This window comes from Malaclemys terrapin, chromosome 5 (genome assembly GCF_027887155.1).
Source record: "Malaclemys terrapin pileata isolate rMalTer1 chromosome 5, rMalTer1.hap1, whole genome shotgun sequence".
NCBI classification, from domain to species: Eukaryota; Metazoa; Chordata; order Testudines; family Emydidae; genus Malaclemys; species Malaclemys terrapin.
This window is the reverse complement of record NC_071509.1, coordinates 91,299,498-91,317,564: the sequence shown is the minus strand read 5'-3', so window position 1 is coordinate 91,317,564 and position 18,067 is coordinate 91,299,498. Positions and strand designations below refer to the sequence as shown.

At 42.8% G+C, this 18,067-nt stretch overlaps 1 protein-coding gene across 2 annotated transcripts in view; it reads left to right on the top strand.

Moving 5' to 3' along the window:
• Nucleotides 1-18,067, top strand: part of MGST2 (microsomal glutathione S-transferase 2) — a 59,911-nt gene that overhangs the window by 41,000 nt on the left and 844 nt on the right. For both annotated transcript variants that reach the window (XM_054028819.1, XM_054028818.1), the window contains 3 exons: nucleotides 6,543-6,642; nucleotides 9,038-9,108; nucleotides 14,654-14,735. In XM_054028819.1, the coding sequence (XP_053884794.1) occupies nucleotides 6,543-6,642; nucleotides 9,038-9,108; nucleotides 14,654-14,735 (253 nt within the window). The remainder of the gene's footprint in view (nucleotides 1-6,542; nucleotides 6,643-9,037; nucleotides 9,109-14,653; nucleotides 14,736-18,067) is intronic.

Sequence of the window (18,067 nt, the reverse complement as noted above, 5' to 3'; positions counted from 1 at the left end):
TGCACCCAATCAGGTGCTACTATGAGGTACCTGATTTGATGCAAAGTATGTTTTCAAATCAAGAATAGTTTAACACCATTGACTGATACAAATGTCTTATTTTATGCTGTGCATGATTTTTGCACCATGAATAAGACATCTGAGGGTGTTGTCCCTTGGAAATAAGCTTTGTGCTAGATTTTCATAGCAAGGAGACTGTCTTGGTAAATGTGACTGCCAGCTGAAATCAGAAAAAGACCAACTCAAGCACACTTCTGAGCTGCCTCAGATGTGACTGGAGTCCAATGGTTGAAGTCAATTGGATTTGTGCTGGATTGTAATCCAAGAGGTTAAACTAGGGAATACATAACTGCTTTCATTTCTATTTGCTGGCAAAGAGTTAAGATGCAATTGGTGAAAAAAATTTCTGGTAACTTGTTCCACCACAGCTGAGGCATCATGTCACCTATTGTATAATTCAAAGCATCTAGACTCATCTTCTCTTTTAAGAAGAAAGAAGCGATGTAAATTCCCCAGTAAAAAAAATTGTTACAACTAGTTTTCAAAGGGAAAAGCAACTTCCTGTCTGTCTGCAAAAGGTACCAAGCTATGAAAATTGTAGTTGGGTAGGTATAAAGTTTAGATTACAATCAATGGGCATATAAAACCCAATCTCACAATCCTGAGGTAGACAAAGATCCCATTGATTTTGGTGGAAGCTTTTCCCGATTAAGGGACTGCAGGAATGGGCCCATTGTCAGTGCAGTATGATCACAAGTTTCTGTATTTTTGCCCATAGTGAGCCAAATTCACCCTTGTATAACTTCACTGAAGCCTCCTAAACCCAACAATGACTAGAGGCTTATTAAACCAACAGTGGCAAGTGTACACTGTATTACAGCTAAGGCCTTGTCTGTACTAGAGCACATTTCAGTTGGTTGTACTGCACCAGCTGAGGCACAATATTCCACGCTAGCCCCCCTAAATAGGTTGAGATTTTCCCCTGAGTCCATACTAAGGTTGTTCTAGACCAATTTGGATATGATGGGCTGCTCAGCTGGCCAACTTCCTTTATTTCATCAACTGAGAATCCTGTCCCAGCCTGATAATGCCCCCATGGCTCAAAGTACAGCCTGGGGACCAACCAGCTATGGTTTGCTGGCTGCAGAAGTTGGTCCAATGAAACATGTGGTTTGTCAAATTGGCCCTTGCAGCTGGTGAACCAAGTAGGGCTTGGTGGTTCTAAGTGGCAGCAGAAGGAAGGGAGCATTTTGAGTGGGTGATAAGGGAAGGGCCAGAGGGAGACCTAGTGAAAATTCTCCCCCCCACCTGAAATTTTTCAAAAAGTGACCATCTTGTCCCCCTGAGTACAGTTACCCTGAAATATGCTCCTCAACCTCCTAATGCCACCCTCCCCCTCTAAAAGAATTCTGTGGCAGTGAATCGGTCATCAGCTACACTGTAAATGAAGGAGCATTAATGGAGGCAGAGAGGCCTTTCTAGCGGGGAATCCTGTACAAGGTCTGGCAAACCTGCCTTACAGTGAGACAAGAAGTTCAGTCTAGTTAGTTTATCCAGAAGAAGGTTACGGGATGATTTGATCATAACTATAATTAAGGATCCAATTTGCTCCCAGATTCTGTGACTTTAACAGATCTCCATGGACTTCTTTGGCTTCAGCTGCAGCCCCCGGGCTCTGGCTTCCGTGATTTACCATCCATTGCCCCTGCCTTTTACTAAAAATACCCGTGACAAAATCTTAACTTTATCTAGAATTACCTACATGGAGAGGAGATTTCGGATTGTAGAGGACTCTAGTCTAGCAGACAAAAAATCCAATGGCTGGAAGTTGAAGCTAGACAAATTCAATCTGAAAGTAAGGTGTTCATTTTTTTTTTATTATTATTAACAGTGAGGATAGTTAACCATTGGAATAATTTACCAAGGTCTGTGGTGGATTTTTCCAATCACTTGTAGTCCCCTTGAAGATTATCAGACCAACAGTATCAGGTCACTCCTGAACCAGAGCCTCTTGCAGAACACCATGTTGTCCTGTCCTGTGGCCACTATAAAATAAATAAATCCGATTTGCTTTTCCACATGTTTAATTTTGTATCAAGTATGACCTGGCCATCTCCATCAAAATCGGACAAACTTTTTAAATAAGATTCATGTTTCTGAGCTGAAGGTGGCAATGAAAATAGATTTTAGATATACACAAGAATAGAGAGTATAGAAATACTGGTCACAGCTCCTTAGTTAAGACTTTTGCACTTACAGCAGGTATTTAGCCTATTTGTAGTAATAACACTACTCTACAGCCAAAATGCTTCTGAAATAAATGTAGTCAAACTTTAGTAATTCTGGGTCACTGAGAACAAAAACAATGCTTAAAATTGTTGTTTGGCTCTAGTTTTCAAAATATGCTATTGGGTCAGTATATACGACCCTTGACTTGGGAATCGCAGAGGATCAGTGAGTTATAAAGGGAAGGGATCTCAATTTAAACCAGAAATGACTAAAATACATCTTTGACTGGATCTATGAATAAATCTATGACTGGGTTTGGACAGTACTTGCTTTTTAGGCAAAACAATGAATGAGGCAATCTGAAGCTGGTATTGTGTCATACATGATATGAATTGCATCATGTTATTCCTAGAAGTCATGAATGATGCAATCATTACGAAGCTTACATCACTCTGCTGAACAAATTGAACTATATCAGCTCTAGAAATCATACAGTGTCGGTCTCCTATTTGTCAGTGTTTGATTTTGCAAAGGGACACATTTCTGTTTAGCCAAAGTGAGCAGAGATGCCTCGTACTTGTGTGAGCAGTGCAGATAACTTCTGCTATGTTTGTGGTGAAGTGACTTTTGCATCACAAAAGCGCAGTATAACCACTCTGGTTAAGAGAGCCTATCACCTTTATTTTGGCTGCAAAATTGGAGATCAGGACAAGAGGTGGGCCCCACACATATGCTGCAACACTTGTGCAACAAATCTTCGCCAGTGGTTGAACAGGAAAAGGAAATCTATGCCTTTTGCAGTGCCAATGATTTGGAGAGAGCCAACAGATTATACCAGCAATTGTTACTTCTGCATGGTGCCTCCAGTTGGGAAAGGTGTGTCAAAGAAGAAAAAGTGGAGTGTGCATTATCCAAACATTCCATCAGCTATACGCCCAGTACACCACGAAGAAGGACTGCCGGTTCCTGATGCAGCAGAATCATTCTCACTTGAGTCAGACGAGGAAGAGGAAGCGAATGAAACTTCTGGTCCTGAACCATCAATGTCACAGGACCCACATTTTCTCCCATCCTCCTCCTCTGAACCACACCTCATAACACAAGGTGAACTGAATGACCTTGTCAGGGATTTGGAACTGCCCAAGAGTAAGGCAGAGCTGTTGGGCTCCAGACTATAGCAGTGGAATCTCCTGGCAGGTGATGTTAGGGTTTCCATGTTCCGTGACCGTCAAAAGGATCTTGTCCCATCCTTCTTCATGGAAGGTGATCTTGTAGCCTGCAACAACATCGATGGTGTGATGGCAGCCCTCAACATAGTTCACGATCCAGATGAATGGAGACTGTTCACTGATTCATCGAAGACGAATCTTAAAGCTGTTTTACTGCATAATGGCAATGTTTTGCCATCAATTCCAGTTGGTCATGCAATCCATATGAAGGAAACCTATGACAACATGAAACATCTTTTGAGGTGCATAAACTATGACCAACATCAGTGGCAGCTTTGTGGCGATTTGAAGGTTCATAGAATCATAGAATATCAGAGTTGGAAGGGACCTCAAGAGGTCATCTAGTCCAACCCCTTGCTTGGTCTGCAGACTGGATACACAAAGTACTGCTGTTTTCTCTGCGAATGGGATAGTCGTGCAAGAGATTCCCACTACATCAAGAAAGATTGGCCACTCCAACAGTCATTGGAGCCTGGGAGGAAAAGTGTTCAGCATCCACCACTTGTTGAATCAAGGAAGATTTTGTTACCACCCTTACACATCAAGCTGGGTCTGATGAAGAACTTTGTCAAGGCCATTGACAAAACACAAGCAGCTTTCAAGTACCTCCATGGAAAATTTCCAAGGTTAAGTGAAGCTAAGATAAAGGAAAGTGTCTTTGTTGGTCCTCAGATTCGTGAACTCCTTCGAGATGATGCATTTGACCATGCACTGCGTGGAAAAGACGGCATGGAAAGCCTTCCAGTTAGTGGCAATAAATTTTCTCGGAAACAACAAGGCAGACAACTACAGGTTGTTGGTGGAAAACCTCCTCAAGGCATACAAAAGCCTTGGTTGAACATGTCACTAAAGATACGTTTTTTGCACTCTCCTCTAGATTTTTTTCCACCGAACTGCGAAGCAGTGAGCGACAAGCACGGTGAGCAATTTCACCAGGACATTGCAACAATGGAGAAACGCTATCAGGGCAAATGGAGCCCATCAATGCTTGCAGACTATTGCTGGACAGTGACAAGAGATGCTCCATTTAATGAGTACAAGAGACAAGCCAAGAAGCACCGAGTAGACACTGAATAGGACTAAACTATGTACATAATAGTTTTTTGCCTTTTGTTTCATAATAAATTTTATTTATATAACCCTTTTGCTGATTTTTAAAGTGTTACATAAACAGGACAGGTGAAATATTATCATGTAAAGCAACCATAAACACATGAAAAGACCTAGGTTTACAATTTAGGATTAAAACTCTACTATCTACACAATATACATAGACATAAAATGTAAAAACTTAAATATCTTAGAAACAGTAGCCAGTTGTTTTAATTGTCATATCTGAATTCAGCACATCAAAATACATAATAAAAATTATCTCTGAAGCAGATGACTTCTCAAAAATTGTAGACCAGTGTAATCCACCTCTTATATAATACTGCTTAGCTCATGTATAGCACGTCAGCAGTAGATCTCAAAGTGCTGTACAAAAGAGGGAAGTAGAACTCATTTTACAGCTGAGGCAACTGAGGCACAGAGAGTTGAAGTGGCTTGCCCAAGATCACCCTGTAGCACAGCCAGGCATAAAACCCAGGTGTGAGTCTTAGCTCAGTGTGCTATCCCCAGGGCCACACAAAGGGTATGTCTGAATGATACCTGGGAGCATGCTTCCTGGTATGGGTAGATAGACACATGCAACCTCTGCTTGAGCTAGTGTGCTAAAAATAACAGCTGGGCGGCGGGCTGCCCGCGTATATATCCTGGGAGTCTAGTCAGGTTTGTACTCAGGTGGCTGGGCTGAGCTCAGCCCATGTTACTCCTGGCTTGGCTATGCTGCTATTTTTAGCATGCTAGCTGGAGCAGAGCTAGCCCACGTCTGTAGCCCTGCACTGGGAAGCACACAGTTGAAATCCATGCAGACTAGGGTGACCAGATGTCCCGATTTTATAGGGAGAGTCCTGATATTTGGGGCTTTTTCTTATATAGGCGCCTATTACCCCCACCCCCATCCTGATTTTTCATACTTGCTATCTCAGATTCTTTTTCTCCTTCTCTGCTGAAATCAGCTAGTCAGCTAGCTAATTAACCAACCACTCAGTTAAGTGCAAACTTCAACCCTCTGCCTCAGCCAGGATCCCACTCCCGCTCCCTGAACCCCTTTCTGGTCTCACCCCAGCTGGAGCTCCCGTCCCCTCCCATGCCCCAATCCCCTGCCCTAGCCTGGAGTCCCCTCCTTCACCCCAAACCCCTCACCCCAGAGCCCACACCCTCAGCTGGAGCCCTCACTCCTCCCCACACCCCAACCCCTTGCCCTAGCCCAGTGAAAATGAGCAAGTCAGTGAGGGTGGCGGGAGACCGAGCACTGGAGGGAGGGGAGATGGGGGGAGCAGGGCAAAGGTGTTTGGTTTTCTGCAATTAGGAAGTTGGCAACCCTAGGTACATGTTCTTTTGTAAAGCAGCTGCCCTGACTACTTGCCCTCATGGAGTCTGAGTCTAGCAACAGGGAACCTATTGAGCATACCCAAAACTACCACACCCAATTCCAGAAACTTCTGGATGTCTAGTGCTAATTGTTCATTTGCCTAGCAACAATGAACCAGACCCAACTCATTCCTACCCCTGCCCCCCTAGATCTCATATTGGGTTCTGGGAAGTGGGCGGGCCCCCTAGATCTGTTAAAGAGATCTCTTGCTATTAGGTAGGTGGGCTACCCATGCAGGGGTGTCATATGGAGCAGGAGCCAGCCATCCTCAACATCATGTTTTGCCAGAGGAGGAACAGGATATTAAGTGTGTAGACAGTTTTAGCTACTGAATTCTCTTACTTTGGGGGGCATTCAGCACATAAGTGTAAAGTTGCTGAAGTTGGGTTTTGTAATAAGGTTCAGATCACCTTTGCAGTCAGCATGTGAATTTTTATAGGGGAAGCTAGCGGAGCTGCAAGAGGTTTTGGTCCTTTTCATTCCAATTTAAAGCAAAACCGGAGGAATGAGGATTTCCATTTGAAAAATTGAGATTTGTAGATGATTTACAGGGCCTGCTGCTTTTCTGAAAAACTCTTTAATCCTTGATCCATTACTTTTACTTGCAGGTTGTTTTGCCTGGCTGGTAGGAAAATCAAGAAAGCAGCACAAGATCATGCCCCCAGAAGTCACCGGAACCCCAGAATTTGACAGAATATTCCGTGCACAGTAAGTTCTAAGGTCATTAAAAGGGTGGCAATGAGAAACTTCTTATTCATTTAATTAATTGGACACTACAGCGGTCTAATTTAGCCATTCAAGTGTGAAGTGATTTTTTTTTTTTTTTTAGGGCATTTCTGAGCTTCTACTATGTGCTATGAGGATAGATCTTAACTCTCAGTGACCTCTTTCTTACAAGATATGGCTGTAACAATTGTGGGCATCTCCACAGAACAGCATTTGCTAAGACTTTGCACTAACCTGAGACCTTGCATGACCAAGGGCTTCTGTCCATCACTTGTTAGTGTTTGGGTCTCCTTGTAAGAGTAATTGCATTGCACATTCATTCCATGTTCACTGGGCCGGATTCTCCCAGGTACACTGGTCTTCAACTCCTGGTTTACCCTGAAAAGAGATTCAGTCATTATGTGTCTCTACAAACTATATGGAGAGGTTCCATGTACTTTTTCTTTCTAGTTTAACATACCTCAGATCACAAACTCAATATTTATTAGGCTTAGAAATCTTTGTGCTCAAATATTCAAAGGAATTTTTAATCTTCCACAACAGTATGCAAAAGCAATTTCAGTCCAGAAGAAAAGGGGATCACAGAAAGTTCCGTCAGACAATACACTATGGCTACTCAACACATATAGAGAAATGGAACAACAGATCAGAGCTATTTAATGTGAAGGTGCTGGTCAAAACTTCACACTTAAGGCTGCTTTGGGTTTATTTTAAGCAGGGTTTTAGCCGTTTTGTTTTTAATGAAGATTACAAAATATATTCCCCAAATTTATAGCATGTGTGATGAAAGACTGAATTTTCTGAAAATATACAAATAAATTGGCTAATTAGTTTGAGTTTAAAAAATTAATGAGCATTTAAGCATTAACTTGTCCTGGTGAGACACCTATTTTTATATCCTTTTAGCTAAACATCAATAGTTGTCACAAGTACCAAACTACACACCTACATAAAAGTGTCTCAGACATAGGCCAAACCATTCAGCAATTATTGTTGAATAGAGTACACTGGATATACAGTCAACCCACTTAGTTCACTCACTGTGAAGCTTAATTAAAGCTTCAACTGTCACATCATTTAGCTTCCAGCTTTTTATTTAGGTTTGGTTGGTTTAACATAGAAACTGTCATACTGGATCTATCTGGTGGTTCATCTAGTCAAGGAACTTTTCTCAGAGTGGCGAATACCAGATGCATCAAGGGAAGGTGATCCAAAGTGGATCAGTGGACAATTGTGGAATAACCTGCCCATGGTGGGAATATTTTCCCAGAGCAGTGGTTCTCAAACTTTTTCTTCGCGGACCACTTGAAAATTGCTGTTTGTACTATTAGCTAACTATTGTAAAGCACTTTGGATAAAAGCACTATATTAAAAAAAACTTTTTATTCTACAAATAGAAGCTCACAACTCATTTTAATATCAGTAGTCTTACCTTTCTAAAGTGATGGATGTGCCCTCTCCCCCCCCGCTGTGGCAGTCCCAAGCTGGGGCTGAGAAGGAGGGGAGGGGGGTCTTTCCCCAGCAGCTGCAGTCCTGGAGCTGGGGAAAGTCACACTTTCTCTGGCTGCCGCAGCCCTGCACATCCCAATTTCCCCCACCCCACTGCTCCCTCCCACCTACCCCCTATTGCCCTCAAGGCCACCACCTCACCTTACACGAGGGTCTTCTCCAGGGTCCGGGCACCTAATTAGTGGAGCCATGCCTGCACAGCTCCACTAATTAGGTAGGTGGCCCTTCATTCTCTTATGTGCAGCCGCCCAGGCACGCACCTAAGAGGGAACTATCTGCAGACCATCTGAATGGAGCTTGCAGACCACCACAGTCAGAGAACCTCTGTCCTAGACCATTTCATTTAGTGATTGGCTTATGCCCTGAAGTGTGACATTTTATGTGCAATGTAAGGATTATTTTAAAGCGATCCTCTCTAATGTAACTAACATTACTGGATAATAAAAATATCCAGTTATAGAAAGCTGCCTTAAATAAAAAAGAAATACTAAAATTTTGAATATGAGCAAAGGAAAAGAAAAAAACAAAGTGATATCAGGTACAACTTTTAAAGTTGTGTTTTCAGGCCATTACTGTTGTAATCATTTAGAAGTTCTATCATGTGCTTGTCATGCTTGATACTATAGCCATAGGGATATTCAGACCAAGGCCTATTATTTCAGTCACAATGATAGGAACAGAACTGTACATATTTGTAAAGAGACAAGAGTGAGATTTTTCAAAAGTGCTCATTGTTGACCAATCTCTGCTCCCATCAAAGCCAATGGCATGGACTTCACTCGGAACAGCATTTGGTCAAAGCTGAGAGCTTTTGAAACTCCCACCCATTTTTTTTCTTGCTCAGGTAACCTATTAATTTATTCCATAGACAAAACTGTGTTGAGTTTTATCCAATCTTCCTGGTTGCTCTCTGGATTGCAGGCTGTTTTTTCAATCAAGGTAAATACAATTGTTTTATTTTGGCCTAAACAATGTTTTATTAGCTATAATATTTTCCTTTGTACCCTGAGGTTAATTCAATGTCCTTTTATTGGCTTTAAATGTGTTACCTCTTTATGTCACTGAGTGCCCCTTGTTCTTGTGTTATGAGGAAGAGTAAATAGGCTCTGGAATGGTCTTGGTATTTTACATGTCTCTGTTCTACCAACTTTTACTCATTGCAAACTAAGGATGCGAACCTTGATGTATTTACCATTGACTTCTTTAGGCTTTAGGTCAGACCAATATGTGAGAACTTCCCAGTAGGAACCCAAAATATGCAAGGGCAAAAATTTAGCATAAATAGTCTTCTCTTTTTCACATATGTAATCCCCTCCTAACTCGTAATGCCACTAGTAAGTATGGTAAATTATTATTAATATTTCAAAGGAGTGTTCAGAAGGTAAATTTGTTAATCTGTAATAAAAACCTGTGTTGTACATTGTTAATGAGAACAATAGTTTTCATTATGCTTCTCCAAAGAGAAAATAAGCCTCCGCATAGTCAAATGTACTCCCCCTACCCCAGAAAGGTAAAACACTCTCCTTTTTTCAGTATTTAAGCTCATTTTCTCCATTCATTTCAGAAAGTAAAGTTCTCATTTCCCCCTCCAGCTGAGAACCTGATTCTGATGGGGTTGCTCACCACCAGGATGGCGCCTCCTCCTGGTCGTTCTGGGGAAGAGCATGCAAGGTGGACACCTCTTCCCATGGTTGCATGCAGTCCTCCGCCTCTCTCTGGGTCTGCATCCCGCTTTCACTTCATGAGCTGCTGCTGCCTCTTTGGCATCCCAGAAGGGGGGACACATGGAATGACTGTAAATCAGCCCTAGAGTTCAAGTCTTCCTTCAGCAGTTCTAGATAGTCTACTCATTCATGCCTTGTAGTGCCATTCCCCGCATCTGGCAGGGGAACATGGGCCTGCCCTCTACTCCAAGTTCCTGGCTTCCCCCTTTTCCTGGTTTGCCAGCCCAAAGACACCTCTCTTCTCTCAGGGAGTGACTGCAGACTTTCCCAGCAGCCCCCTTCTACTGCCAATTTTCTGCTTTTATAGTCTCAACCCAGCTCATTCCTCCTCAGCTGGGCGTCTTCATTCAGTCAGAGGATTGCTTAGCCACCTCATTCCTCTCCATTGAAGGCTGTTAGGTTAATTACCCCCATTTTCAGCCTGCATTAATGCTTTCAGAGAAAGTGTGGGATGAACAGCCATCACACTGATACATGGAATGATTCTTGTAATAGGAAATGCAATGTGATTCTGACTCATCCCCCAATTGTTCTCCTACAAATACAACAGGATCAGGGAAGTAAAATCTGCTGCAAGGGGGAAAATAGATAGATAGAGATATATAGATATAAGAGCGAGGGGAATTACAGTGGTGTGAATGAAAACTAGATGTGCCTGGTTCTTACCCTCTGATGTCTGCTGGACAAAGTCAGACCACAATTAATTTATTTATGTATATATAAATAAAATCATAGGCACAAGGGGTTGCACAGGCAATCTGAGTACTTGACTTAAAACATTATGGTAGTGAAGTCAAGCACTCAAAAAAGTTAAGAAATGCTAGAAATAAGGTTGCCTGTGCAACCCCTTGTGCCTATGCATTATGATGCAGTCTTTCAGGATATCATCACACACTCATTTTCCCACATGACCCCCTGCCTCATTCAGTGCACGGACTGGATGATGCTCACTTATTGATCAGTTATTCAATATTTTGTTTTCTCCTCACTGTTAAAGGTGTGCCTCAATTCTAGTGCGTGCCTAGTGTGGACAGCATCTTCAGTGAATTTAGCTGCTAAAATCTAAGGAATCTCTGCAGAGCATATATGAACTTCAGTTTTTCAAGGGCTTATTATGTGGCCAGATACTAGTAGATTTTCACAAGTATGGCAAAAGGCACATCCCTGGTACAAAAGCCACCCCCCAATGCCAAATTTTATGTCATTGCTTGAAAGCATGGAGTGTGCTAGACATTATTAAAGAAAAAGTCACCAGAATTTTTTTAGCATCAGCAAAACATATTTATGCCTAGCCTCATTCTTGGAAACAACCACCATTTTGGCTGAAATTTTCCTCAAAAAGTTCTGTCAGAGACAAACACTTGACAGAAAATTTTAGCCAAAATGTTTAAGTTGATCATAGTTGTAAGCAACCAAAAATAGAGCCATATAATAGGAAGTGTCGGGCATCCTTAATAATAGGATGTGATATCAATCTTGCCTGTAACAGATACAGTTTTAAAAATCAGATTGAAAAGCTCTAGACTAGAAGGGCCTCACAGAATTTAGGGTTAAAGTCCATTTTGACAGCCTAAGTGAAATGGGATTATTGATACCCACTTCATCTCTGGGGAGACAGAGCCACCACATGCCATCTGGTAACTTTTGCTCAAGAGATCCCAAACTGAGTGCATTAAGGCAGCCAAGCTTGTCAGAACACATACTTGAATATGACAATAGCTACAATCATACTTTACCTTGTATGGTGCCTTGCATCAAGAGATCTCAAAGCACTATACAAACAGGAAGCCCCACACCTCCCCTGTGAGGCAGAAAAGTATTAACCCTGTTTCACAGCCTGGGAATCAGGGGCCCAAACTGCTCATGGCTTGACCTTGACTTCAGTGGGATTGTGAATGTTTGCCATTCTAAGGCCATGTCTACACTCGAACAGTTGTGCAACAGCATGAGCGCTATTGTAGATGTGGCCTACACATGCTCAGGCATTTTCAGCACCGTGTCATGAAAAATCTATTTGAGTTTTGCAGATCTTCAGATTTACTCTGTGGTTAAAGTAGATTGAAACAAGAGTGGGAACTCTGCCTGTACCAGCTGAGGAGGAGAAGGGGAGCAAGCCAGGGAGAGAAGGGGAACCCCCTTTTTCTTTTAGCAGAAGAGGGAGGGCTGCACCCCTTCTTACTTTAACCCCTGTATTTAACACTGCTGAGAACAGGGAGTTGAAAAGACCCTGTCTACATTAGCACTTACAACAGTATTGTCAGCACAGGGGAAACTGCACCAGTGCTGGAAAGGGGGATTCAGAATTGGAACTGAGCAAATAATTGATTTTTCAGTTTGGTGATCAAAATAGAAATTCAAGGAGAAAAAACTTGTTTTGTGTCAAAACATTTTCTTCCAACCTGAAATGAATGTTTCCCCTTCATTTTAAAAAGTGTTTCATATTCAGGTTTCTTTTACCCTTCCCTCTCCCCCTCTTAAAAAAATACATCCAGCTAACTTTTGACACCATCTTTTGAAACAAACATTTAAATGTTTAAATTTAGAAAATGTTTAAACAAAAATTGACTTTTCGGGATTTTTTGGGGGGGGAGAGGGAGAACTATTCTTCAGATTCGACCCAAATTTGCATTGTTTTGGTTAACCCAAAGCCGCATTTTTGGGGGGCAAATAAACAATCTGAAAAATTTTGCCCACTTCTATTCAGAATGTGTTCATGTGGGCCAGGCCTGTGTGGCTTTCCCAGTCACTCAGGCAGTCCGGTGCCACTGTCCAGGAATCTCCTAGTAATGATGGCATTGGCTCCATTTGGAGCTAGATCTTTTGTGACTGCTTCTGTTAAAACAATACCTTTGTTCTCGTCTCTGTTTTCTTAACAACTCTTTCTCAGGCCGGTGCTCTGGCCTAGAGGAGTCAATGTGGCTGGAGAGAAGATGCATAAGTACATGTGCCATTTAGTTTCCTCCCCTTTTTGGCTTCTCTTGTCCCAGCTAATAATTTTCCCTCCATTTTTTACAATCATTAAAGGTGCTAATTTCTCTTTATTTATAGGTAATAAGTGATTTCTTACAAAAAAGCACCTTCTGGAGGCTAACTTCCCTCCCCCCCCAGATTCTAATCTCATTTTTGCCAATAGAAATCCAGAGTAATGCCATTTACATCAATGGGGCCACACAATTGTATAAGTGAAATCAGAGTCAGGCCTTGGAAAAGACAGAAGTGTTTGCTAGCCAACAGCAGAGCCACTTGCTGTAGTATCTCCCTTTTGAGAGGCAGGGAGAGGCATTTTAATTATTTTTCCTAGTCAGCATGCAGTAATCTCTTCTTCACTGACATCAATGTGGAATATAGTAAGTTATTTTTTTTCCAAATAATTATTTCTTTAGCCTAAAAGAATAGGGGACTCTACCTGTTGCCCAGACATGCCCTGCACAGGACAACGTGACTGATTCTAGGAGGGCTGGCTAGGGTTAAATCTGAAAAACGCTGAAACAGATACTGCAGGTATTTAGTTTCCTCTATGTAGTTGCTTGTGCTATTGCTGGCTCATCTAGGATGGTGTAAAGGCATCCCAGAGTAATAGGGATATTACTTTTGTGACTACTGTGATTTTACTGATTTCATTACATAGGCTGATTCAGGTCTATCTTGCTGATAAAAGACTCCATAAAGTGGAGGAGTGGGGCCACACAGTTCCCTCCTCTTCAAAGCATCAGGGTCTAGTCTCAAGGATCTGATTCCAGTCTCTCGACACCAGGGAATAATTCTGCTTCAATCCTTGAAATTGCACCAGTGTAAGTGAGATCAGGCCCTGAACAGCTCAGAGTGAATTGAAGAGTTGTGAAACCAGTTGGTGGCACAATCCCATAGGTGGGGGACAGGGAGACTTATCAGACTTTTGACTCATTTTGCCTCTTTGAACTCTAGTTCTATTGCGGTTCAGAAGTTGTTGAACCTGTTTATCTCTTATGTACAGTGCATCATATTTAGACTCCTCTCCGTTGCTTTCTGGCTAGTTGCTACTGTAATTGATTCATCCCTTTCTTGGTTTACTCCAGAAATGTTGGACACTTCTCTTGAATTGTGAACTCTCTAAATGGGTCCCATGGTGGGGGACCGATCTACCTCTTACCTTTACAGAAGAGTAGTTCTTCTAGGTCATGGCTGAGGCCAGTGGTAAGGCAGTGAAGTGAAGCACCCCAAAGCGAGTAGGCTTATGAATTGCAGAAGAAAAAGTTTTCACAGCTTCCAGTCCATTAACTCTCCTGTACACTAATAATCAGCTAGTTAAAGGCGGGACTGGGTGGGCTTGTGGGTACAAGCCCAGAACTGGAAAAACATAAGAGATGGATTCTGGGACTAGCTCTGATATTGACTTCCATGTGACCATTGGCAAGTTATGACCTTTCTGGTCTTCAGTTCCTTCCCACTGTAAAATGGGGATAATATTTTCCCTACCTCAGAGGGATATCACATGAGCTTAATTCATTACAGTGTGTACCATTCTCACATCCTTCGCCTAAAGATGCTTAATAATAAATACAAAACATTATTATTATTATTAACAGCAACAAATAAAATAAGTCGATAAAACATTTTGTTCAGAAACAAAACGTAACTGTTTACAGCAAGAGATTGAGATATCTGTCAAATGCCAAAAAACCCTGGTGCCACATAAATAAAATCAAAGTGACTAGTTCCTTCCAATCCTAATTTTTAAATTCCCCACTAACTTTCTCCCATTCATCTCTTTTTTCCTTCAGTATTGGCAGCCCTAGTGGGTCTGGTGTACATGTACACCCGTCACAAATACTTCCATGGATATGCAGAGTCTGCAAAAGGAAGGTAAGGAGGACTCACCATCTGTGCTTAAGTTGAATGCTCCAGGTTGTGGTCTGAAGCTGGGCTTATTGCCAACAACTGGTAGTGAAAAGTGACTATAATTGAATGCAACATGTGTAAAGTGTCAGCAAGAGGTCTGAAATGAAAACCCTCAGGGAAGGTAGCTGGCTGCTGCAGCTGAAGCCTAGGTTAAAGTGTGAATGTGCTATTGGTCGCAAGAGACAGGAGGTTTGATGGTCTCAGTGCAATGCCTTGTGGGTGCCTACTTTGCACCACAGTGTCTAACAGGGTTGGCATATGTGCACAGAAGAGGCCCAGAAATAGAAAGCCTAGAGCTTTGCAGGCCAGGATTGCACTACATAGGGAGACTGTTGAGGCAAAGCTTGCCCAGAACCTGCCCAGCTTGTACCACTGCTAGCATTTCCTCCATTCATTAATAGTAAAATCATTGTATTAACATTTATTATGCAGCCCACACAAAATACACAGTGGGAATGAGCACGCAAATTTGGCCTTGTAGTTAGAGGAACTTTCACCAAACATGAGATGAGGAGGCTTTAGATAAGCACAAGTTAATGAGCGTTAAGCTTACAGTGTTTAAACTACTCTTCTAAAGGCTTGAGTGTGCAGAAATGTGCAATAGCTTTGGAATCCATGCAAGATCTCTCTACCTGCCACTCTCCATTTCAAAATCTGGTGCTTCCACTGATTGCACAAATTGTTTCCTCTTTCATCTCAGTACTGTATTAACCCAGATAGGCTAAAGAAACTACCTCATCTATGATGCCTATCTTCTTCTAAAACTGAATACAGTCTGTAAGTAAATCAGACAAGGAAAAGACAAACTCCCCATTCCTGGAGACATTTACAGTTAGACTGGAAGGGGAGAGGGGGGGAAAGCACTTTAACACACATTATTAGGGAACAATTCTCTAGTCCATTCCTCCGCTACTAGAGGCCTAACAAAATGTTTTCCAGATCCACTTTCTTGAGTCTAACCTCCTGCCTCTTCCCTGCTCCTCAAAATACCCAGTGCCAGTTAGTAGCCCCATTTTGGGAGGCTTCCTTCCTGCCCCTAAGGAATGAGGAAGAGAGACTCCCAGATAAAATGAGACCCTAAAATTTGCCCTTTGTCAGAGATGTAATTGTCAGGATAACCCTCTGAAAAACCAGAAAGGGCCACAGCTATTAAGGAATACTCAAGGAAACAAAGGTATTGCCTGGGTCTATTATTGTACTGGGGTTTGCTCTGTTACTTGGAGGAACTCTTTTTCAGCTCTTATTTAAGCTGAGTTCAGTGCTGCTGTCAGAGGCCAGACTGGCAGCCCCGGAAAACGGAGTTATTCACAAAGGCCCACATCTTCAAGGCACCTAACGGCCATTGAGATCAATGGGAGTTAAGTGCTTAAATATCTTTGAGGATCTGAGTGAAAGGGCCTGTTTCTGCAACCCTTGCCCATGCTGATCAATCCTTACATTCAGTGGGGCTGTTCACAGAAGTACTGCTCAGTAAGGGTTGTAGAATTGGGCCCAAAACATGTACCGGACAGACAGAGGCAGTGCCAGTTTGCCCACTCTGCTAATAGATCTCAACCCGGAGATGACAGCCCTATCCGTAAGAAGGTAATTCAGTCTTCAGCTCTGACTGACTGACAAAGGTGCCAGCTGTAATGAGGATACCTGTCCACTAGAAATTGGACGGAGACCACCCATACATTTTACATAGGCCATTGAACTATCCTCAACTGGTGATGAATTTTGGTCAGTCCCAGTCTGACCTGCATTTGAATCATTAACTTGTTATAGCTGTGAGATTATGTATCCAATTAGCAACCCCGGAGCAATCCAGTTGCAGGACACACTGTACTGTTCCAGTTCAGACTGCCAGCATCCAAATCCCTTTCTCCTTATTGCTAGTATCCTTCTCCATTGACCACTCCTATTTGGATCCCAAAACGCTGCACAACAACGTTCTTTGAAAAATGTTTGGGGGCCCCCTACTGCATCTAGCCAATGCTTGATTTTCCAACATTTCTCAGCCCGCTCTGGGATATTTCACTCTTTTTGAGGAGTGGAAAACTGGTTTTAAAAAGAGCCAACAAAAACTTTGGCTTAAAATTTCCTTCCCATTTGCACGTGAATTCTGCATTTTCTGCCATTGGTGGGAACCAGAAGTACCAAAGGACCATGAGAGCGAATGTTTTCTGGTAATTCAACAAAAGCCACCTTCAGTAAGTATTGATGATCTGTCTCAGCCAATGCTGATCTCACACAGTGCCCAGGGCTTGGGAGAGAGCTGTGATCAGGTGACCTGTGCACAGGGCTGTGAACCAGGAAGTTGAGAGTTTTAATTTCAGCTTTGACTCTGACTCTCTCTGTGAGTTTGAGCATGTCACACAATCTGCCTTTGCCTCAGTTTGCCTCTCTGTAGGTAACTGGAAATAATTATTCCCCTACTTGCCTGCCACACAGGACGCTTTGAGCCTCCCACATGTTCCCATTGCAGCTGCAAAACCCACAATTGTGTGCACAAATTAAGTGACACCACATTAACTCCCAGAGCTCGTAGCATGTGTAGTTATCTGACTTGAACATACAAACCCTAGTTTGCATGTGGTAAGGCTGCAATCTGTAAACATAAGAGGTGCCTGCACCTTTTGGGCAGTTCACCTTTTGCCCAGAGCTTGACAAGTATGCAACCCCCTCCCAACACACACACACCTGCAGCAGAGCAGTACTAACCTCCCAGCTTTGTTTGCATGAAAGATTTTTCATATTTTCCTGAGAATTATGAAATTTGGTAACTGGTGACTGTCACAGCATCCACTCACCACAAGCAGTGCCTCCTGCTGGCTGTCCTGGGGATTAGGTCTTCCAATTTGCACTCTCCTTCCGATATGGTCTTCTCCCATCTTGTCTCGCTCCGCTGGCTTGCTCGCTCTCAGGTCTGCAGCTTCCTCTTCGTGGCTTGGCCCCTCCAGCCAGATCACTAAAGTTCCCCCATTCTAAGGAATCCATAGTCTTTCCAGACCTCCTGCCCTTGCCATTCCCCAGTGGCTAGTAGGGGAGCGCAGGCCTGCCCTCAACACTGGGTTCCAAGCCAGGGACCCTATAACAGGCAGCCACAGTCCTACCTCTTGCAGCTGTTTCCCTGGGCTTCTTCCTACTTATCTCGCTTTCACCTCTCTGGGTTTGCCAGCTTCCAACTCCCTCCGCACCAGGAATGACTATAACCTACTTCCCTACAGCCTTTCCTTGCAGTAACCCCCCTCTCTACAGGGTGCTACCTGGCTTTATACATGCCCTGCCTGTTCCTGCACAGGTGAGCCTGTCAT